The sequence below is a fragment of the Podarcis melisellensis genome, assembly GCF_964234715.1.
Source record: "Podarcis melisellensis genome assembly, chromosome: 16".
Lineage (NCBI taxonomy): Eukaryota > Metazoa > Chordata > Lepidosauria > Squamata > Lacertidae > Podarcis > Podarcis melisellensis.
In genome coordinates, this window is record NC_138533.1 from 31962840 (window position 1) to 31987347 (window position 24508).

The following is a 24508-nucleotide window of genomic DNA, read 5'->3' on the forward strand; positions in this document are numbered from 1 at the left end:
ATTTCCCCATCTGGAAGCCTCTGGTCTTGACAAAAACAATAATAGTTTCTTTCAATATTTTTTTTAAATTATGGACACTGCTGCATTCATCATCTGAGGCCCTTCTTCATGTACCCCCTTTAAAGAAGGTGCAGAGGTTTGTTGACCTTTTCAGTGGTGGCCCTTTGTTTGTATAATATTTTCTCCAGGAAAGCACATCTGTTGCTACCGATGTCTCTTTTTAGCTGCCAGGCAAACATATCCTTATGTAACCAAGGCTTGTGGTTGTTGATTGGGAGGATAGATAGATTATGTCCGAGGCCTTTGTTTTACTCATTCTTCAAGTGGGGTAGGTAGGACTTATTCTTTTTAAAAGATATAGTTGGATAAGCATTCAAGTTTTTGTCTGTTGCTGATTTCTTTAAATTTAATTTAACAGCAAATTACTTTGAGGGGATAAGAACAAATAATCGATTTGCAAAGAAAAGCATTATTAGACCCTCCAAGAGAGTTTTATTTACTGGAACTCCAATTCCAAGGAGCTCAGCCTCCTTCCATTTCTCCAGGCCCAGATACTGTAAATTCCCATTGGTGTTGGTGTTCTGTGTCTCTTAACTGTCTTTTTAAAGAAAAAAACAAAACCCCAAAAAACTGCTGAATTGGAAGTCCCAAGATCTACAAGCTGGGGAAAGGACTATACAGTTGTACCTTGGTTCTTGAATGCCTTGCTACTCGTACGTTCTGGCTCACGAACGCCGCAAACCCAGAAGTGAGCATTGTGATTTGCAAACATTCTTTGAAACCTGAACGTGTGGCAAGGCTTTCGCGGCTTCCAGTTGACTGCAGGAGCTTCCTGCAGCCAATCAGAAGCCGTGCCTTGATTTCCAAACGTTTTGAAAGTTGAACAGACTTCCAGAATGGATTCTGTTTGACTTCCGAGGTACAACTGTAGTTTAGTGGTAGAACATCTGCTTTGCATGCAGAAGGTGTACAATCCCTTTCATCTCCAGGTAGGCATTCTGGTCTTTGTCAGTATAAATCAGATTCCTATGTCTGTAAAGCAGTCCTTTATTACAAACCACCAGGAATGAAATCCTATTTTAGTTTTAGGGGAAGCACCATAGTTCAGTGGTAGAGCACTTGTTTCACATGCTGAAGGCCCTATTCAACACCTAACACCTCCAGGTGTAAATGCCCCCAGTCTCAAATCCTGGAAAGCTACTGCAAGCCAGTGTTGGCAATACATGGACTAGTCCTCTGACTCAGTAGCTTCCTATGTTCCTATTGCTACCCTTCTCTCTCCCACATCAAGACAACTCAATAACCCTAGGCTCAGCGGAAAAGGTTTTACCCTTTTGCAGCCGAAATAATTTGCCAAAATGGCCTCATATTTTCACGACCTCTTCTTTCAGCGAACAATCCGAGCTAGTAATTTTGTCAAAAGGTTCAGGTAAGAACCATCTGAAAGCTCCTTGACTTTGGGGCTTTGCCTCGGGGTTAAAAACTTATTTCAGATGACCCCAGGTCAGCAGACAGTAATTTGAGTTCCCACAATAAAATCAAACTACACAACATGTTCCTTTTCTTTTCCTTAGGACAATGCAGACTCTTTATTACATTTGTGATTACAACGTGCCTATAACAATGTTCTCTAACAGGCAAGCCTCGGGTCAAATGAGTCCCTTGATCAATTTATCAGAGGTCCCTGGTTGCTGCTGCGGATAGGCTATGTCTGAACACTATCTTTTATTCTCTCCATTTGGCTGGAACAATAGGCTGCCGGAGCACATTTGCTAAGGTTGTTGTTGTTGTTCTCTGTCTCCCACTCCTACCCCTTACTCCTGTGTGCATTTTGAACAATTTAGGGAAAGAGGAAACTGGTGCTCTGCTTGAAGTGAAATTATGAATTCACACACACACACACACACACACACACAATTTGCAAAGTAACTAAGGGTGTATGGTTGGGAAAATGAAATGCTTACATTTAAAGCACTTTGATACAACTTTAAACTGCCACGATTTCCCCCAAAGTATTCTGGAAGCTGAAGTTTTTTAAGGTTGCTAAGGTTGTTAGGAGACCCCCTACTCCCCTCACAGAGCTACAATTCCCAGAGTTCCCTGGGATGAGGGATTGATTTTTAAGAGAGAGAATGTACAACATCAGCCCTCAGTAGACTCTGCCACAACAGGCAGTAAGAGGCCAAAGGTTGGCATGAAAATAGAAATATTTGACGGCTGGCAAAAAGGAAAAAAGAGAGAGAAACATCATAGCCAGACACTGGAGAGACCTATCAGGAGTCAGTATGGACCAATGGTATCAAATATTATGGGAAACAGCCTTATTAGAAAAACTAACCAATAAACTGAAACTGACACAGGGATAAATAGAAGAAGACGCCTCCACCCCGGTATGGCTCCCCTTTATCACATACACAGCCCAACAAGACAACAACAAGAATCTGCCAACAGCATACGAATCAATATGGCTAACCTGATTCAAAAACACACACGCACACCCCACTCACACATGAAAACAAAGTTCACGACAGCCAGTCACAAACCAACAACCGCACCCTAGGCTAACCCCAACCTCTCTCACCACCAAAGGAACACAAATGAATAGTGAAGAGGACCCGCACAAGCAACGCTGACACAAAACCCCACACATACATTAAGTAGAATAGAAACATTGCCACCTGACCCCACCCCACTCACCATGCCCCCCTCCACCTCTTTCCCCCTTTTCTTCCTAATGTAACACTAATGTCCCAACAAATGAAACTGATCTGTAGAAAATGTAACTTGAAAAAAGAGACATTGCATACTTCTGTAAACCAAGAAATCTTTAATAAAAAATATGTAAAAAAGAAAGAGAAAAGAGAAAAAAGAGAGGGGGACAGGCAAGCTTTCCACTGAGTTCCACAATCTGGGAGCAGTCATGGAGAAGGCCCTGTCTTGTGTTATCACCAAATGTGTCTGTAGAGCTGATGGGGCCAAGAGAAAGGTCTCCTCAAAAGATCGCAAAGTCTGGGAGTCTTTCTATAGATTCTGTTTAGACACCGTGACTAAGAGCTCCTGAAAGATCCCCTCCCTCCTCCATGAATTGGTTTAGTCCTCTGTTAAAGCCATCTAACCTTGTAGCCACCACCATATCTCGAGTTTTCACCTATATTGGTCAGATACAAAAGGGAGCAGGGCTCCTGCACCTTTAATAGCCGAACACCTGCTGAAATACCCTCTTCTACACAACTATATGAAAGGGGCAGGCTCCCTGTCCTCTTCTTCACCTGCCTATGCTAGTGCTGGATTCCAGCTGCCTATGTTGTGTGAAGAACTGCTTCCTTCCACCATCCTCTTCTTCTACCACCATGTTAGCCAAGGGGCAGCTGAAGAAGATGGAGCAGTTGCTGGTGGATGGGCCATGGCACAGTGAGCATTTCCTAAGCATGAAGGTGCTGCTGGACCTCCTGGTTGGCTTCCGCACAGAGTTCAGCTGTGACTCGCCATTCCAGAGGGACAAGCTCATTTTGGACTTTCTTGGAATGCACCTCCTGATTACCGAGAGCGATATGGGTGAGTTCCACATCAGGGCAGGCAACCCGGTCAATATCCAATGTTTCCACCACGACACCAACTGAGGACTCTCAGCCAAATGCTGGTTTAACAGTGGACATTAAGTGTATTTTATGTGTATTTTAATGAACTGAACGATCAATTATGAGTCACAGAGCATGGGGAGTATGTGTATGAACTTAACAACTAAATAATAATCATCTAAACGCTGTTATTGTTATTGTTTTTATTGTTCTATAGATTATAAATGCCATGTTAATAATATAACTTCTGTAACTGTGATGCTTAGATCATTTTTTAGTTGTTGCTTTATTAGTAGTGTTTTATAGATTGTAATTGTCTGGTTAATTGTTGGATTTGTTAATTGTTTTATATGTGTATTTGTGATGTTGTATTCTGTTTTAGTATGCAATTAGTATGTGTATTTGTGACGTTGTATTCTGTTTTAGTATGCAATCGTTATTTATTGCTTGTAAGCCACTTTGGGATTTGTTTGAATGAAAAGCTGCATATAAATTCAATAAATAAAATAAAATAAAATTCAAACCAGTTATCAATTACACACTCTCTCTCACTCACACATACACACAAGGTCAAAGTGTGTGTATATGGGGAGAGTAACTAAGTTTGATAACCAGTCATCCAACTTTAGGAGGCAAACACTGGGGCGTTCCCCAGGGACCGCATCCACCCATCTCAGGGCTGAACTGAGGCTTCTACTGTTTACAGCCAGAATTGATTCAGCATACTTTAGTACTGGCACAGATTTAATGATCTGGAGGACCACAATCTTACTAAGCTTTGCAGGTTGGAGCAATCAAAGCTTGGAAGTTGAGCACCTACATTTCAAGATGCACTAAGGATTTATAATATTTGAACAGGAAAACGTCTACCTATTAGTCCACATACTCTTAGGAACTGGGATTTTTTTTTATCACAATGCTAATCAAGATGGAACATCCATTTTTAATGCTTTTTTCTATATGGTACCCCCAAATCAAGATTAATCATTCCGTGCCCCAATATTTTGAGACAATGACATTTACCCAGCTTTGACAGCTTTGACAGATCTTAGGTTCCAGCAGATGCCCTCAGTATATCTGGATGGGAGATACCTTGGAAACTCAGTTATATAACAGAAATGTATATTTGGGTACAATCAGATTGAAGATATCATGCATTATTTGCTACTCAGTCATTTGTATCCTGGAGTCCAGAGGAGGAAAATTGCCATGTATTCTTCAGTAGTATGTATGTATGTATGTATGTATGTATGTATCTCTCTCTCTCTCTCTCTCTCTCTCTCTCTCTCTCTCTCTCTCTCTCTCTCTCTCTCACACACACACACACACACACACACACGTATCTCTGTATGTATGTATGTATGTATGTATGTATGTATGTATCTCTCTCTCTCTCTCTCTCTCTCTCTCTCTCTCTCTCTCTCTCTCTCTCACACACACACACACACACAAACAGCAGCAGGAGGAAGTAACTAAATTTGATAGCAGTACTAAGTTATGTGTCTACTTTACAATACTATGTTTACTTTTGGAGGCTCACTTCGTTGTGGGGTTGAGATGGCATTCTGATTCTTTTCCAACTCTTTGGGCTGTACGATCTAAATATATGTTGCAAGGGATTGCAGTTCAATCTGCAAAATTAGTTAACAAATCTCTTACTCCAAAGGATTAATGCAAAAGCTCACAATACAATTCAAGGCACTCAGGCACTAGGCAACTAGCCTTTCTAATGCCTGTTGTGCTGTCAGCAATTTTCATATGGAAAATTGGCTGAAGCATCAATGCAAGAAATAACCCACACCATAGTTGATAATGCTCTCCTATCTCCTAATCTTCTGCCAATACTCCACACATATAAATGAGTAAAAACTTATTTTATTCTTTGTGGGCGGGTTGTCATTTTGCAAAGGAAGTTGTACACGGGCAAAATATCCCAACAATTAGAAATAATTATTGCAATATAGATATAGTTCTTTACCTTTGTAGGACATCAGAGCCTTCCGATTCTTATGCTTTTAAGCTCAAGGTGACTGGCAATGTTACACAAACCAGTGTTTTATTGTGACTTGTTTGCTGGGTCAAACTTCACATTCAGCATTTTCAAGTTCTTTTAAAAAATGCTGCTATGCCCTTTAAAAACTATAGTGAAAACTACAATGCCTGTTATCCTGAAGGCACTGGGGATATGGGCATGTCTTCACTCTTAGTGTTTATACTTCCAAAGATAACTGATTTAATTTATTGCTTTGTCCCTTGAGGAACATTTTGTAACTGGAACCCGCACCAGCAAGGCCTATGTGTAATCTAATTAACATGGTGTCTGCATTAATTAACCTTCTGTCTTGCTGACTTGAAAGGCCACAGACATGAGATGGTAAACTGTAGTCTAGCAATCTTAACACAGATTTCCCTTTTGTTTCTTACTCTAAACACCTAAAACCTGATTTATTTCCACCCCAGATGGCACCAAACTTTGCTTCCAGCATTTTAAGCACTGAAAGAGCAACTAGAGCCAGGGGTTGCCAACCTTTGGGAGACTGTGGACACATGTGCAAAGCAGATGAATGGTTTTGGGCACCACATGAGTGGCACAATTACCCTCCCTCCATTATAACCCCCCTGAAATTGCACCTGCACTGCAATTAGGTTTTAGAAAAGCTTTCTATGGGCTACAAAAGGCTTATTCCATGTCCAATTTAAGCAGGTGTGAGGCACTGTGGTTGCCAGGTAAGAAATCTGTGGGCATACGTGTGGCTGTGAGTGTCATGTGACCTGTGAGCTGCAAGCAGTGGTCAAATAGCCTTAAAGTGTCTAAATTCTGATGTTGGCTAGCTAAGGTAATGTAATGCACTTGTTTTCTAGAATTAATACAATGCTATGCCCGTTAAATTCCAAAGCCAGAGATGCTCAGTATCAATCAGATCATTTCTGTCATTTATGTAAAACAAGCATTGAGAACACTTTGTCCTTTTAAACCTGAAAGTTTAAGCTTTCTTCTCTCTGCACCCCCATCTGTGAATAGAAGCTGCAATTCAATGTTTTGCTAGCAAAGAAGCCGTCTAGGGTCCTCCTCGCTTTCCTTATCTGTTGGCACAGAACAGCAGTGCCTTCAGAAGAAGACCAGGAGAACTTCAAAGGAAGAAAAAGAGTAACTCAAAGACTGGCAGTAGAAAATGAAACTTTGCTTAAAACTGCCTGTTGCCATGGTGTTGCACATGCAGATAAGAACATGTTTCTGCAAACCAATGAAAACGTATGCATGAGCTGTCCACACGTTTTGTTACCCAGTTATATTGCTCGAAAGAGATCGTTCACGAGTTAGTCAGAAGTTATAAAAGCGTCTTGAATTTTGTATTCTCAGCCCAGCTTTTTGGAGCGATCCTCTGGGCCACTCATGCAGATTCATGAATAAAAATAAGTTCCTTCCATGCGCTGTATGTCTTCATTTGGCATGGAGAACTGGAGTGAACTAAAACCCCTTTTGCAGAGTAACAGGACTAGGACCTGGGAGATCAGGGTTCAAATCCCCACTCAGTCATGAAGCTCACTGGGTGACCTTGGGCCAGTCACAACCTCTTAACCAACCTCACAGGGTCATCGTAGGGATTAACTGAGGGGTGTGTGTGTGAACCATGTATTACTTGGAGGAAAGTTGGGATATAAATGCAGGAAATAAGCTCTTCTTCTTACCAACTTAAGAAAGCTGGAGGGGCCAGACAGATGGAGATGTCAGTTGCCAACCTGGCATCCAGAGATCTCCACATGATCGCAACTGGACCCACGCAAAACGCTCCTGGCAGCTGGGGAATTTCGAACACTGCTCAGAATGTTCCATTTCTGGGTTTTCTTCAGGCTGCTACCACTTTTACTAACAGCAGGCGGAATGGGGAACTCAGTGCCAGTGGAGTGACTTTAGCCTGGCAGAGCTGTTCTAGGTGGGGTGAAAGGAGACCACCATATCCAAAATCCCCCAACCCTAAAGCTTGGTGCAATAAACCGGGATATCAATGAGCTTGCACCCTAAGATAGCTGCCCCTCTGGGAACAGCAAGTTCAAATCTATTACTTGCAGCCTGAATTGAGATAATGGGTTGTTAACCCACTACTGTTGTTAAATAGCTTACCAACACTAGAATGTATGTGCTATCACAGTCACTGATATGGGATTGGTCGTTGTAATTGTTTTACATACATTTATGCTCTAATACGGTTGTTACGGTCTGTAATTTTTGCAGTTTATTTCACTCTCCCCCCCTCCTGTGCATATATGTATATACCTGCCAACTTAGGCAGATAACATTTATTTCCCAAAAATTATTTATTTCCCAATTGGTTGTAATAAAACCAGGCTAGATCAAAGCGGTTTACAAAAAGAATAAAACAATAAAATTATCAGTAAAAATGAAACAGAAAAAAACCCATTTAAGATATTCAAAAATAATCAAAATCAGTGATAAGGTGAACCCTAGATTAAAGCTCATGTCAATATTCAATGTTTATCAAGCATCTGATGAAACAGACCCTAGTCCTTAAAAGCTTATACTATAATAAATTTGTTGCTGATGCCACACAATTGTTGTTTTGACACAAATGTTTCTAACTCGAAGCTAAACATTTGCTCAACAAACAAGCATCTTCACCCTCAGGAATCCTTCTTGTTCTTGGAGGGGAATGTTGTGACTCCCCCTCTCCCCAATGGTTTCAGCTGGTTTCCAGGTCTTCCTACTTCGTACAGAAGAGGGTTTGGAGAGCTGACTTTGCTTAACAAATAGCCCAGAGGCATCATCTCCCCACTGCCCTTGTGGTGACAAGTAACCTTGCTAGAAAACCTTGCACATGAAAAACAGAGGGTGTGGGTTGTTGTTTTTTTAACCCAAAAGATGTCCTGAAATCAAGAGATGTGCTTAGTCAAGCTGCGTGTATTCTCAACAGTTCATGTAAACCATCCATCAGTTAGTAGTATGAAAATTGGCTCCCTGAAGAATCACAGTTCTGGAAATGGAAATGCATGGAGGAGGAGGAGGAGGGGTGTGGGGTGTGGGGTGTGAGGGAAGTGGGAATACAGTAGTATTGCCTCGAGCTGCATTTTGCAACGCAAGCACCACCGAGCGCTGGAAAACAAGCATCTCTTTTGTACGCTTCTGTGAGAAAACCCAGCAGAGTCAGACCCACATCATTAAAAGGCTTTAAACAAGAGCTGGCTAGGACCATCTCTCTCTTCCTCTCTTCCGGTGTAGCTCATGATGTGCCAGTTCAGACATACAGAACCACTGCTTTTCCTCACAGGACTGTGTGTGTGTGTGTGTGTGTGTGTGTGTGTGTGCACTAGGGGAAACAGGGATCACTGGTCAGGAACAGATGTACTGTTTGTTCTCTTTACAGAGTGAGAAAGGAGATTTATTCTCTCTCAGGGGCACTCTCACCATAGCGGTAATATCCTTTCCCCCAAATATAACTTTACGGAGGAAGGATGGGAGGGTCACTCACTGCCACAGTGGCTGGGAGCCTGTGGCCCTCCAGATGTTGCAGGGCTGGGCTGCAACTCCCATCAAGCCTGAAAAATGCTGGTGCTGATGGGAGTTGGAGCCCAGCATCTGGAGGGCCTCTGATTCATGCTGGTGATTCCTGGCATGACCTAAAGTGGGTCACAGCAGCAGCACTGTCACCACTTTTGTTTGTTTTATTTTAACATAATGTATATGCTGTTTAATTTTAAGAAAGCCTCTAAGCATTTTCCAACAAGATAAATTACCGTAAAACTTAGAAATTCTCGATTAAAAAAACAGGTATTTACAAACATTCAAAAGATGGTTAAGATTACATATAAATACAGAGAGTATTTGTGTATGTATAGATATCTAGTTACAGTTAATAAAATAAACCTTGTTTATTTTATTAAAATAGTTCATAATTGTCTGGCATATTACAGAAAAAATTAAAAAGACGGTTAAAATCAACAATGTGAAACACCATAAAAATATATAGTGTAAGCTTTAAAAGCGGGTCTTTAAATACATGTTTTATGATGTAAACTGCCCTGGGATCTTCAGATGAAGTGTGATATTGAAATTTAACAACAACAACAGCAACAACAACAATGTTTGGGCTAAAGGTACATCTGGAGTGACAAAGTTGAGGGCTCTTGCCTTAGATCAGGGGTGGCTAATAGCAGCCACTGCATCAAGCTGCATCAGAGGAAGGAAGGAAGGAAGGAAGGAAGGAAGGAAGGAAGGAAGGAAGGAAGGAAGGAAGGAAGGAGAGGAGTTTGGATTTGATATCCCGCTTTGGAAGGAAGAAAGGAAGACACAGGGTCAACGTTAGTTCTGCTAAAAAGCTGGTTTTCTCCCTCCCACAATTGTCACCTGCCAGCGGTCATTAGAGTATCAGGCTGCAACAGAGGAGTGAAGAGAAGGGATATAGGACTACTCTGTCAGACCAGCAATGGCCTCCTCTCCTTAACTTAAGAAACGACTGCTAGAACAGGCCAGTGGCCCATCCAGTCCAGCATCTCACATATGCTCACGGGAAGCTCACAAGTGGAGCCTGAGCTCAGCAGCACCCTCCCCTCCTGCAGCTTCCAGCATTGCCATTCCAAAGCATACCGCCTCCAGCTGTGGAGTGGAACAGATCCATCTGGGTCAGTGTCATCCTCCATGAATTTGTCTCATGCTCTTTCAAAGCAATCAAAGTCTGTGGACATCCCTGCCTCCTGTGGGTACTGATTCCAATTGAAATAGGCACTGTGTGAAGAACAACAGAACCTGCCTTCTCTGGCCGGTGGCTCATCTAGTCCATCCTATTCTCACAGCAGCCAACCAGATGCCTGTGGGAGGCTTGAAAGCAGGATTGACATGCAACAGCATTCCCTCCTCCTGTGATTCCAAGCACAGGTATTCAGAGATACACTGCCTCCTACAGCACTAGAGACAGAACATAGCTATCATAGCTTGTAGCTGCTGATAGCCTTATCTTCCATGAATTCGTCTAATACTTATTGAGGTTTTCCATTCCGACTTGCAACTAACAACTTGACCCTGCATTTGCTTATTTCCTCCTGGTCCCTCCTAATCAATATTCCTATTGTGTCATGCCTTGCAAGCCTGACGGCAAGGATTCTCTCTCTCTTTTTTGGTGATTTGTAAGCTGCTAAAGAGCAGCTTTAAACAAACAAGGAAATAAATAAATAAATAAAATCAATGTTAAATAAGCCAGCTAGGATAGGCACCCACCATTCTAAGTATTTCTTATAGAGCTCAGGTGGAAGCATACAGTTGCAATTGAAGCTATTCAACCCCCATTCCAAATCAGGTTTATTATCAAAATTTACAGACTTTCAGCTGTTTGCAATGAGCAAATCAAACAGAAGAAATTGAAATAGCTCAACACAATGGATGCTTCAAATGGTTCCCCCAAAATCAACTGAAATTGTAACTTTCAATTGGTTTGGTTTGGTTTGCCCATTGCAAACAGCTGAAAGTCTGTAAATTTTGATAATGAACCCAATTTGCAATGGGGGGTTGAATATTTTCAATTGCAACTACCATATTTTTCAGTCTATAAGATGCCCCCAGGTATAAGACACCCCCCTATTTTTGGGGACTCCAATTTAAGAAAATGGGGAAAGGTCTATCTGTGTATAAGATGCCCCCAAATTTTGGACATAATTTTTTAGGAAAAATCCTAGTCTTATACACGGACAAATATGGTATATCTTCTCCAAGGGCTTTACTTAATTTCAGGCAGGAAATAAGGGCCTTTATCTCACTATCGGAGGCTAGTTGCCATTCAGGAAGGTTGCTGGTACATATGATTATCCAAACTTACCACCAAATATATTGGGAAAATATTTAACCCAATCAGAGGTAGAGGTAGAAGCTTCCATTCCTATGGTGAACTCACTTCAGACTCCTGTTTTCCAATCTACATTTGATCAATATTTCTATAGATTCCTGATGGATTCTTATGCAAATCCCTAACTGTCTTAGCCAGAACTTTCTTAGGCACTTTGCATTGACACGTCAAACCAGCCAAGACGTGTCGATTGTGTGTAGTTATTGACGTTATCAAATAGGCCTGAGCTCTGTGAGAATTTGTGGAAAGACATCAATGAGATTGGGCGATCTGCTCATAAAAAGTTGATGGAAGCTTGTCAGATTATAACTGTGAGATTATAACTCTCAGTCTGTGAGACCATTTCAGCCTTTTCACACCTGCCATAGCTGTGTACACTCTTGCAGAGTTGGTTGCTGCTATGCATTCTAAAGGACATACTATGGTCATTGCTATTGGAAAATGGTCACTTTCTGTTCATTCTAACACTTCAAAGACGTTCACAAAAATGAATAAAGGAGAGACTATAATATGATTGACAGCAGTTCTACCATGTTTGTTCAAATAAGTGCACTGACCCTTAGATATGTCTACAGGACTACCACGAAGAATAAATAAATTAGGCTAGAATACGAATTCCAACAATTTCAGGCCCTGTGCATTATATTTCTTGTCCAAAGAACAGTGTGAGGTTAGGAAAATATATTCCAAGTGTAAGCCTTAACGGTAGCAAGAGACCCTTTGCAGTTCCTTCAATTTGGGCATTAAAATCCTCACAATAAGTATAAATCTGCTCCAGTAGGGATGTTAGATCTGACCAAATCTTGGTGGTCAGTGATAGACTGTTAGTAGGGGTAAGGTAGGAAGAAGAGAAAGATTCCTAATTCAGCTTTGATCTGTACTGACAAAAGATAATTATTCCAAAATCTGCTATCAAAGCTTCTCCTATCAAATCAAGTGACATTAAGGTGGTCAAGCCCTCACTTGCTTGCAATAAGGAAACTGGTGGAAAAATACACTGCAACGTGTTTGTTGCAACGCTGTCTAATACTTCCAGAAAATGGGTGGATTGCATTCGGAAACATCCTCTCTCTCAGCCTCACCTACCTCATAAGGTTGTTATGAGGACAAAATGGAGAGAGAGAGAGAGAGAGAGAGAGTGTGCATGCCACTTTGAGTTCCTTGGAGGAAAGGTGGAATATAAATGTAATAATAATAAATAAATAATTGAATCTTTAGTGAGGCTTTATACTTTTGCTGCATTATATTTGAATTCTCTGTTTTGCCCTGATTCTTCCCCCAAAAAATATTGATTCAGCAATAATAACATAGGCTCCACCCCACAAAACAGGGTATATAAAAAACATATTTACATAAACAAATACTAATCATTGCAAAGTTGGCATTCCAAGCATTTAAAACAGAAAATATTTAAAATAAATAAATCGTGATTGGGATTCCAAGATAGAAAGATTAGTAAGCACCCCCCCACATACAGAATTATTAAATGGGTGGTGTTAATTCTGTCCTTAACAGCAGACTAAAAACATGACTTTAAAAATCTAACTGGCTAAATTACAATAAAATAAAATAAAAAACAAAAACAAAAATCAGTTGGATTAAAGCCAACATAAAAGGCAGGGAAGGAAGGACCAGTCAAGCCTCACTTGAGAATCTGTTCCATCATTAGAGAAAGAATCCTTTCTTAACAACTGTGGTCAAGACACATCAGGGCAACTCAAGGCATGAGAGTAGATGGAGGGTAGCACTTCAGAAACCTGTAGGCCATATGCCCCCCCACTTCCTTCAAGAGCACATTTTAATCCACTGTGAACCAGAGTAGATTGTAACACAGCCTCTCTTTTCTTAAAGGTTTCCACAAATGGATGCACCACAGTTCAATGGGCTAAAGAATGCTGCTGCCAGCACTTTGCTTATAGCCGCTGCACAGCTGAATGTAAGTGAAAAGGTTCAGAAGGCAGGAGGAGAGGGAGAGAGGGAGGCAGAGAAAAGAAACCTCAGACTATTATTCTCCCTCCCCCCCACCCTAAACACTATCATTATTTTTAATCCCATCCTATAATTTGTGGTTGCAGTTGACACAGATCTTTTGAATGCTTGAGGTTAATAATACTGCCACAGCACACAGCCCTGGACGGTTCCCAATAGCTTCCTGTCCTCAAGAGAGCACTTTCAGCTGCAGTATCATAGCTCCACAGCTAGATTTTATTTTTTTTTTGCGTGGTATCTTAAAGTTCCCCATGAAGGAGAGAACACAGAACAACCCTATTTATTATTTAATCGCTTACTGCATCTATGCTCCAAGAAGTGGGGTGTTGCTTAGCAACGATGAAGAGTGGCATGAGCTTCACTGAGGGAGTACCTGTTTTGACTGGCTGCGTAGTTTTAAGGGAGTTTTTCTTCTGAGTGTTTCAGTTGAATGCCGCTGCTCCTTTCTCAAATTATACACTATTTTTCTTCCATCTGCATTATATTTGAAGAACTTTGCTAACAATACAAATTCTGGGAAGGACGATGTGGCGTTTGCACAAATGCACTGTGACATCACAATGGGTCAACCCCTTGTAGTCATGCAGAAGATGGAGTAGGATTGTTTTGTGTTGTTCCAAAAAGCAAGACAAAGAACTAATGGATGAAAAATGTAGAGAAGCAGATTTTGCTGTAGCATTAGGAGAAGCTCCCTAATGGTAAGAGACTGTCTCAGGAGGTGGTGGGCTCTCCTTTGCTGGAAGTATTTAAGCAGAAGTGGACTGCCATCTGTTACGGTCAGTGTAGCTGAATCCTGCATTGAGAATTCATGTTAAATTAGATGACCTCCAATATCCCTTTCAAGGCTGTGATTCTATAACATATACAGTCAACAGGCAATGATCATGCCCTTAACAGGAAGAGCCATAAAGCAGTGGTACAGGACATGGCTTTCATGAAGAAGGCTCCGTGTTCAATTGTTGGAATCCCATCTAAAAAAGGATGGGATGATGGAAAATACATTCTGCCCAGAGAACTGCTGCAAGAGTAGTAGGCCATACTGGGCTAGATGGTCAAATAGTCCAACCTTGTCTAAGGTAGCTGCTTATATGGAACTATGTACCTTACTGTAAAACTGGTTGTTGTTTTTAAGGTTGTAAGCACTGTCCAATTTGATGCTTGACAGACACTTTCGACTACAACTCTCATAATAATAATAATAATAATAATAATAATAATAATAATAATAATAATAATAATAATAAAAAAAAAAAAATTGTACCCCGCCCATCTGGCTGGGTTTCCACAGCCACTCTGGGTGGCTTCCACAAAGACCAAAAATACACTAAGATGTCACACATTAAAAACTTCCCTGAACAGGGCTGCCTTAAGATGTCTTTGAATGTCAGGTAGTTGTTTATCTCTTTGACATCTGATGGGAGGGCGTTCCAGGTCTTCCCCAGTCTGTGTGAGTAGTGGTCAGGGATGATGGGAGTTGTGGTCCAAACTTTCTGGAGGGGACCAGGATGGGAGATATTAAAAAATGATCAAGTAGATGCATTCCTAGCAGGAAAATTCTGTTAGGCTCCAGTTGTTTCCAAGTTTAAAGGACTGAGTGTGTTTCGTACAAGCTTTTCCAGTTAACTCAGAACTATTGTAATTACTAGAGAGAACTCAAAGGGCCTCTACATTTATAAGCAAGTTAATTTCTTCCATTTCAACTACTGAGCAGCTGAACATCATGGTGCAGCATCTTCCTGCAAAACAAGCCAGCCCTATTCAATTGCTAACTTCTTGTTTATTTTTTGTTTTCTTATTATCTGAGGCCAAGGTGACATAACAGAAGGTGCCTGCCTTTTCCTCCCAAATAAAGAAAGGATTTTGCATACAACAAAGAGGGTGGGGGGGACTGCAAGGCTGGTGTACTGAGTTTGCCAATTAAATCCAAGGGAAGGAGAGAGTCTGAGATACAATTACGGCTTTCTGTAAATTACTTCATGTAATTAAATCTGCTTCCCTAAATTACAAACCATTTAGCTCTTCTTTTATAATAATGTAAGCAATGACCAACAACAACCTTTTTATGGAGCCTGATGTCATAAAAGTTGTTAGCAACAAAATTTTCTGTCTCCTCATTTCAAAGCAGTCATAGTAATGAGATCCATTTTATGTCTACACAGAAAGCTGCTTGGAGGATGAGAGAGAGGGAGAGAGAGCACTTTGTTCTTCAAGACACTGCTCCAGGGCTGGGACCGTATTTGACGAACCATAGCCTGTTTGGAGTTTGTTACTGATCAGCTAATGAGCAGGCACGGGTGTTAAAGGTGTTTTGCAAAATAGGTTCCGTCAAAAGGAAGCTTTTATTTTATTTTATTTTTGTGCAGTGTAACAGAGGTTCAACAACTCTTCTCTCCTCCTATTCACAAAATTGATGGCTCACAATTTTGAATTGAATCTGGAAGGGCCATATCTCAGTAGCACAGCATGTGGTTTGCATGAATAACATCGCAGTGTCAATCTCTGACCACTCCATATAAAAGCGTCAGGTAACAGGTGATGAGAAAGACCTATCTCTACCCAAGACCTTGGCATAAACGCTACTGGACTATGGCTGTACACACCCTATACCTTTAAAGCATATCTGAAGCATATTTACCACCCACAAAGAATTATGGGCATTGTAGTTTGTTAAGGTTTGCTGGGAATTTTAACTCTGAGGGGAAAAATAATGTGAACATACTTTTTTTGAGTGTCAATGTGCTTCAAAAGTGTGCACTGAAGGTATATAGTGTGTGCACATGGCTACAAAGTTCACTGGGCAGCCTTGGAAGTCCCAGGCTGTGTACACACCATACATTTAAAGCACATGACTTTACCCAAAGAATTTTGGGAAATGTAGCTACAATTCTCAACACCCTTAACTACAGTTCCCAGGATGCTCTGGATAAAGTCATGTGTCTGGGTTTGGGCACTGGGCGGGTCAAGGTTTTCTTTTAAACCCCCAGGAACAAACAACCAAATCCTATGCACACTTTCCTGGGGGTAAGCTCCTCTGAATCATAGGTCCTTTTTCACCCAAGTAAAAATTCTCATTTGCAAGGTCCTCAAACTGCGGTTAATTTGCAAAGTACTGGGGCTTTCGTTCCGATTGGAATCAAAGCATTTTAGGGTTGGAACAGACTATTGAAATAATCAAATCCAATTCGCTGCTCAGCATGTGTTCAACAACAATGAACAAATACATTTAAAAAGGATGAAGAGGGTGCACCTCAGATTATAGGAGGTGGTAGCTATCAATGTGCTTGTCAGGTTGCATGGCGGGGTAATCTGTGTGGACATTTTCTGTTTCACCTCAGGCAGAAAAATGTCTTGGGCTGGTCTGGGCTATGGCTGTGGGTTCTCCATTATAAGGGAGCACAGGACACAAATGGACTTCTCAGTAGACGTATGTAAGATTGTGCTGTTCACTGGATTATACAGTGGCATGTAGAAAAGAGATCTGATGTTGCACCGAAGGCTATTGGGGTAAAGTCAACACAGCTGCTCTCCCTTCTGATTTTTTATTTTATTTTAAAGCTAGCAATTATTCAGGCCTGTCTAGAACTAGAACTCAGGTATGGGAAAGGATGCCTGACAGATGGGGCCCTACCTTTCAAATTTCCCAACTCCCTCTTCTAACCTGACAGGAGGCGCTAGGCCCAGAAGGGGTTGCTTAGCAACCATGCTACTCTCTAGCATGGGGAAAATGGATGTGGTAGGCCCAGATGTGTAGCAGGGAGAACCCTTAGCCCCTGAAATGCCATCTCCAGAAGCAAACATCTATGGGTTTTCACAGAGATAGAGGGAATGACGAAAAATTAAAACAATGAAAGTGGGGGGGGGGGAGGCGGCAGGATAGTTTCTCAGAAAAAAATGGAAAAGAATAGAGCCTGTACATTTTGCCTCCTATCTCAAGTTCTAGAAAATATTCTTTTTAAAAAAAGAAAGAAAGAAAGCCACCCCCATAATGGACACCAATGCAAACAGCCCCTTTCTCCCTAGGCAACCTGTACCTGCTGCTATTCCTCTCAATGTCGCTGTCCCACCCCTTCAAACAAATGCTTAAATGAGGAAGAACCATGTATTTAGCAAGCCAAGCATCGCTTGCTTCTTTTTTTCGCATAGACGTGCCGCAGAGCTGTGTGCTCAGGGCTGGCAGTAAGAAGCTTTAACACACCAGGATAAGCTCTGTTAAAATGACAGGGTTTCCCCCTTACTCGGTTGTTTTCTAACTCCCTCCCTGCTGCCACCGCCGCACCATGCCCAACAGTTCCCCTGCACTTTGTATTCTGCTTTCAGCATCAAAATGCCTAACCGGGACTTAAAGCAGATTTTTAAATTAGTTCCTGACAGTGCAAACAGATTGCTATTGATTGAAATGAGCCTTATTTTAGTTCTTTAGATGAGCGGCCTTAATGACTAAATACTGTATTGCCCATTTCAACACTTTGTGCTGGGGCTCCCCAGTGGTTTCTTAGGCAGCTGCGAATTCTCTGTGCCTTGCAGATTACTAGGAACGAACAGGAGAGAGCCATCTGTGACTTCAGAGCATGTGGCAGCGGCTTTCAGGCTGAGCTAAGAACTTAACAATGGAGAACACCACCCTCCTCGACCCCCCTGAAACAGGCACATTGCTGGGTGCCATTTTGAAAGCTCTGAACTCGCAGGTCCAAAGTCCCGTTTTGGGGGCCTAATCCGGCCTGCCAGTCGGTTTAATCCTGCCCCCGTGGCAGTTTATTTCCTGGGTAAAAACCCTCAACAACTTTGGGGTAAAATCCTAAAAAAACTCAACAACTTCACCTCACGGCCCGTCACTTCATCAAATCTGTCCCTCTTTGAAAAAGACACCACTGCAACCAAATAGGACCATACATTTTCTTGAATGAAACTCACAGGACTAACAAATTTGCTATGGCATAACCTTTTGTGGGCTACTCGCTCCACTTCAACAGATGCAATTTGCTAGTCTTTAAAGCAGGGGGTCAACAACAGAGTGCCTATGGGCGCAATGGGGCCCTTGAGGTCTTCCCCTGGAGTACACAAAGTCCCCAAGGTTCTGTCTCTGCCCCCTTGGTCATGAGGTGCTTACAGATGTTGTCTTTTTCTCCACTGAAAAGTGCGTAGAGCTGAAGGAGTTAGTTGGAACAACACTATTTCCCACTCCCTCTTTCCTCCATTCCGCTTGCCTTTACATTTAAGCTGAACTTCACCAGCTTAGCTAAGACTTTCTTTCCTGCCGGGCTGCATTTACAGTTCTATATAGGATGCTTAATTGCAGGAGGAGCAGTCAAGGAGAAGCGAAAAGGGCAGAGAGGGTGCCAGCAGCAGCTGCATGTTTCTCAAATCAGGCAGTGTCTGAACTGGGAGGGAGAAAGCTAGTCTGAGATTTGCCTCCAACGGATTGCTTGCTGTTTTTAAAGGGTGCTTCTGGGTGAAAACCAACCAGGTGGAAAACCCGCTTTAAAAACATGTAAGAAAAACCCCATCGGCAAGCCTGATGAAGTTCTGCTGTATATATAAACCGAGTGGGATCTGCAACAAAATGTTGCAGTGTGGAGTACTGTTTATGTAAAAATAGAGAGCAGTTTCATAGACTATCTTCAGCAATCTTTATCGGCGGTTGTAACCACCATTTTCCACATGCCCAATGCCCCAGAATGAGGCCTAGGTTTAGGGCTGGCTGGTTCCCATTGAGACTGGTAGGGCTGAAGGGAAAAAGAACAAGGTCACAATTACAGCATGCATGTAAAAGGCATTTAAACCACATTGCTTTTCTCAAAGAATCTTGGCAACTGTAGTTCGTTGAGTATGGTGAGAATTGGAGCTCTGTGAGGCAGTAAACTACAGTTCCCGTGATTCTTTGGAGGAAGCTATGTGCTTTAATAGTGTGTTAATTGTACTTTAAAGGTGTGGTGTGGTGTTGGCAGAGCCAGTGGCAGGCAGAGCCAATTAATTTTAGTTTGGTCTCCATCCTCTTCCCCAACGAGTTCAGGAAGGGCAACACTGAAACAAAGGGAGATCTGCCTACCACCAGCTTATGGCCCCTGGAAAGTTGCCCAGAAGGGAATGTGGCCCCCGCAGGCTATGTGTGTTTCCTTCCTTTGCTCCTTTCCCCACCTCTTCCTATTAATTGTTTTTTTTAAATATACTAATTTTTAAAAAATAAAATAAAAATATCTCCCCCACCCCCACTCACCAGTTTCTATACCGACAGATAAGGTGGAGAATTTCTGGAGGCTATTTTAGCCCAGCTTTTCTCTCTTATCAGGGACAGCAAGTGAGGAAACCTTTGTTGTTAGCAATACAAATGCTGCTTCTGCAGCCATGGAACTATCAAGCTGATGACTGAGCACCAAGTTCCCCCTGCAAACATCCCAGATGAGCAGCTGTAAGTGATAAATGGCCTGCCACCCCCCTGGTGCTTTTCTCTCTTCACCTCCTTAGCTTTGAACAAACATGTTAGTTCAAGCAAAGGCTGCTGGGGCAGCCCCCATTGTGTATGACTGGCAGGCTAGACTACTGCCATCTCAGGAGTTTGTTAAATGCATTGTCAAATTTTGAATGCATGGGGGAAACGGCTGGAGGCCTCGAGCAGGGAGGGGAGAGGGGGAACAGCCCAAATCGGTATGCCTCTCACATTCTCCAGCACTCCTTGCCTCTCTCTCTCTTTACAGCTCTAAATTCGCCGCCAGGCACCACACAGGAGAACGCCGAATCACAGAAAGCATACGAAAATTGTGTTTGTAAACCACACCACACACACACTCACATATGTCGGGGCGTTGCAGTTGCACCCAGCAGTGCAGATACTGCTTTGAGCAGGTTGTTGGACTCAACAGCTTCTAAGTAGGGATGGGCAAACCTGTCAGGTTTGGTTTCTCTGTTTCTTATTTTTCCATTCTTAAGTTTGGATTCCCCACATTGCCACACCAATTTGAATTCTTTCAATTAAAATAAAAACATCAAAATCCAGCAGCATTTTAGTGCAAACTTCTCCTGATAATAATTGTATGCAATTTTGCCTATTCAGATATTTGCAAAGCGGTTTCCCTCTGTAAAATGCATTTTTAAACATTAGTTTCACTAATGTAGACATTTTGTACACATTGCATGGCTAGAGAATTGCATTCCAAGATTTAGAGAAACACGAATTTTGAGGGGTGGCTGTGTTTTGATTTGTGTATGGTTTTGGAAGGTATGGATTAGCTAGGCTTGCCTTTAAATGCCAAGTGAATCATATTTGTCCCACATCCCTACCAGCAAGTTCCCACAGGTTATATCCAACATGAGAACGGGCCTTTTCTTGTGATGATGCCCGCAAGGGAGAAGGCAAGTCATTTCCCTCAAAGCATCTAAGGTGGTCCTGAGGACAATCTTTAAAACTTAATATAACCATGACCTGGTTCCCTATGTTTCTAAATTTTGAGGGACAGCCAAAGAAGCAGAATCCAGAAAGAATTAGGAATTCTACTTACACTTTAGATGAATAATCTTTCTTCATAGAACCGGAAAAAAATACTTGGGTTGTAAAAGATCACCTTCTATCACCTGAACTATCCACAAATAGCTGTTCTTCCCAAAGTCCTCAGCCAAGTCACTCAGTAGGGGAATGTGTCACAATGGAGGACATGACACCTCTTGCTTTACAAGAGGCATGGCTCCTCTTAATGTTCATTTTTCAAATATATCTTTCAGTGGGTTAAGTGGTTTTATTCAATTTATTTAGAAAATATCTAGAGCTGGCTTCATCTAGCACGGTGCATTTCTGGACAGGACAGGATGCACCTTGCAAACACACACACTTTTCAACATGGCGGGGTCACCAAGGGAAAACACTTCTAGCCTAAACTATGGCTGCTGTTTCTTACTTAATAGTTAAAAATAACCCCTCTCAACACCCTGTAGTAATCTGTCCAGTATTATGATGGACAGGAGCAAGACTTCACTCTTAGACCTCCTCATCCCCCTGTTTCTTTCAGTTTCTTCCCACTGTGTTCTGCCAATAAATAGCTTTCCTTAGGCTGCAAGGAAGTGGAATGTTATGAGTTTGTGGGTACCAGACTCCCCTGTGTCATAAGTTTCTGGGTGCCAGGCACTGAACCCCTGGGCACTGAACATCTGTGGAGTTGATCTAAGCCTTGTTTAAATACACCACAAGCCCTATATTTGATTTTTGGCTATTATAAACTGGTTGAAACCATTTTATTTCATTCACAAAAGAAAATCTGACATGTGATTATGATAAAGGTTTATTGATCCTTTTTGTAATTTGTTATTTGTCTACTTTAATGTAGGCTTGCCTGGTGCAATTGTTACATATCTTTAGGCAGGTCTTTGGCTTTTACCTGCCTAGGTCCTTTACGCATGGGTGGGATGTTTTAATATTTGTTGTTGATTTCAATGCTGGTTTTAATGTATGTATATATACATACATTACACACAGATGTATATATACTTTACATGTGTGTGTGTGTTTATGTCCATGTGTTAGTTTTTTACTTAAAATACTCTGTCGCGTTGAGTTGCAGTGGTAAAAAAGTGACCAATAAATTTAACAAATAAAAACAATAAAGTTCTAATCAGAGTAGACCTGTTGAAATTGAGGAACGTAAGTCAGCTATGTTTATTAACTGCAACAGGACTGTTCTGAGTAGGATACAAACCTATTGTATTACCAAATATTCATACCCGGCCCTTCCATTCTTCCTTCCCCCACAACAAAAGCAACATTTTCCCAGGAGTGCTTACAGCAACAAAAAACATAACTCCAAGAGGGGTAATAATATAAAAAAGAGCAACCATAAGCAATCATAATCAAGGCATAAGAAAAAAACCCCAGTAAAACCACTAGATGTGTGGGCAGCTTGTAACTAGACACAGGAGAATAACAATTAAAATACCTCAGAAAATGACATGGGAGAAGATAAAAGGCAAGCCTCTGGAACACCACCACCAAGAAGGCCCTTTCCCAGAAGGAGGGGCACAGACAATGATCTCAACTCAAAGGCAGGCTAAACTATCAAATATCCTAGTCCCAAACTGTGAAGAGCTACAAAGATACGCACCAGCTGCCTGAATTGGTCCCGAAATGAACCAGGAGATGCTTCAATTTCCTTCCTAGAATTTGACTCCGATTTATTGCATTGGCAACTACCTACAGTCTGGTTCTCCACAGGCAGTAAGAAGTATTTTGTGGATTTCACATTTGGAACTTTGAAAGCCATAGCCAGGCCACAAACACCACCAATTTTGTTAAAAGGTAAGCCACAAGAAACAACTGAGATAATTTGCGTCAGATATGTTCAGGTGCACCAGTGAAACTAAGCCAGCAGAGAGACAAAATGGCAAATACCAAAATAGTCGAACCCCCAACCTCCCCACACTTAATTCTTGAAATAAACACTTTTCTAAAGCAGGGTTGGGGGACTTATGGCACTCCAGATGATGTGGGCTCCCAACTCCCATCAGCCCTAGTAAGCATGGATAATGGTCAGGGATAACGGGAGTTCTAGTTCAGCAATATCTGGGGACCCAATACTGGGGAACGCAACTCAAACGAAACAAGCCGAAGCTACGCAATTTCCCCGAGTGTGACACACCCACAAACATCTGTATGAATCTTAAGTTCAATGCAAATAATATTACATCCAAATAATATTAACAGCAGTAAGCAAATAATAACAACATTAACACTTTCCTCCCCCCCCCCAAGTAACCACCCACACCAAAGATGGGAGATAACCTTTGTCCTACCTGCGTGTGGATTTTCAAGGGGATTTTCTTCTTCACCCTCTCCTTCCCTCGATCCGTCTCTCTCCCCGAACTCATGGCATCGTTATTGTGGCCATTTTCGCTTGGCTCAGCTGACACACAGTGTTCAGATTCTCTGGGTTTCTTTCCTGGATGTCTCTCCCATTTTTCCTTTCTCTCTTGTGGCTTCAATGACATGTCCTTCTGTAAAAAAAGGAGTAAATCAGAAAGAGGAAGTGAAAAAAAGGTATTTCATAAAACACTACTGGCTACTTCGCTTTCCCACTGTTTTAATCTGGACCACTTGGCCCCCTGTTACATTTAAAACACCTATTTACATTTAAATATCTTGCTCTGCACTATTCGCCTCTGGCGCACACTATTCCAAATGTGTTGATACCAAAGATTTGTATAACGGTGTTACGATATTGGCAACTTTACTTTCAATTCCTTTCCTAATGATTTCTCACATAGAATTTGTTTGGGGGACAACTGTTGGGGAGGCTCTCGTTCTGGGTCTCCTGCACTGAGCGGGAAGCTAGTCTGCTTAGCCTACAAGACCCCTTCAACTCTACAGTTTCAACCATAAAATATTGTTGCCATTGAAGAAGCATTGAGAAAGACACAGGAGAAGAGGAAGGAGCAAAGACAGAGACCAGAGTGATGCCTATATGTGACTTTACTGAAAATCAAAATGGCACCCTGGACCTCCTCCATATTCCCTTATTCACTGCAAGGTGAAGTACCTTGCTTGTCTGTACAACATGCAGCAAATAAAGAAAAAACCATGATAAACCAGGGGCAGAGCCAGAAAACCATATGGAAGGAGTAGGGAACCCTTTTCAACTGGAGAGCATCAACCTTAAGAGGGCCACATACCAGTGGTGGGCCAGAAGCAAACATATAGGGAGCAACCCATGTTCATTTTACCTTTGTACTCAAATTCCTCCCTCCCTCCTGGGCAATCCGGAAGAATGGTCAGAGATCATTCTAATGAGGCAAAAGCACACGAGGAGGGGGAAAAGGAAACCCACTGAGAGGTGTGGCCTGGGGAAATTCCAAGGGCCAGACAGAGCACCCTAGAGGTCCGCATTCAGCCTGAGGTTCCCCATCCTAAGTCTTCCTAGGCCAATCTCAACACTCAACACTACACTGTATGAGCTCTCTTCAAACATAATAAAATAAAATATCATCAGAAATGCAAGAAGCTATATAATATCTCATCTACGGAACAGAAGTAATGCTATTATCCACAACCTTATCCAGGAACAATGAGAGGATAGTGAACTGCAAAAGGTTGCAAGCATTTTTTAAAAATTTTTA

At 41.8% G+C, this 24508-nt stretch overlaps 1 protein-coding gene and 1 long non-coding RNA gene across 10 annotated transcripts in view; one reads left to right on the forward strand and one right to left on the reverse strand.

Moving 5' to 3' along the window:
- Positions 1-24508, reverse strand: part of FBRSL1 (fibrosin like 1) — a 790252-nt gene that overhangs the window by 532669 nt on the left and 233075 nt on the right. For all 8 annotated transcript variants that reach the window (XM_081893242.1, XM_081893244.1, XM_081893247.1 and 5 more), the window contains one exon: positions 23189-23389. In XM_081893242.1, coding sequence (XP_081749368.1) covers positions 23189-23389 — 201 coding nt within the window. Of the gene's footprint in view, positions 1-23188; positions 23390-24508 lie in introns of those variants that run through there.
- LOC309359627 lies at positions 13441-20732 on the forward strand. Of its 2 annotated transcripts, none has more exons than XR_014163869.1 (4): positions 13441-14193; positions 15577-15720; positions 19704-19823; positions 20110-20732. It is a non-coding gene; the product is annotated as an uncharacterized lncRNA (long non-coding RNA). The 2 variants fall into 2 exon arrangements; XR_014163870.1 differs by having other exon boundaries at positions 13450-14115.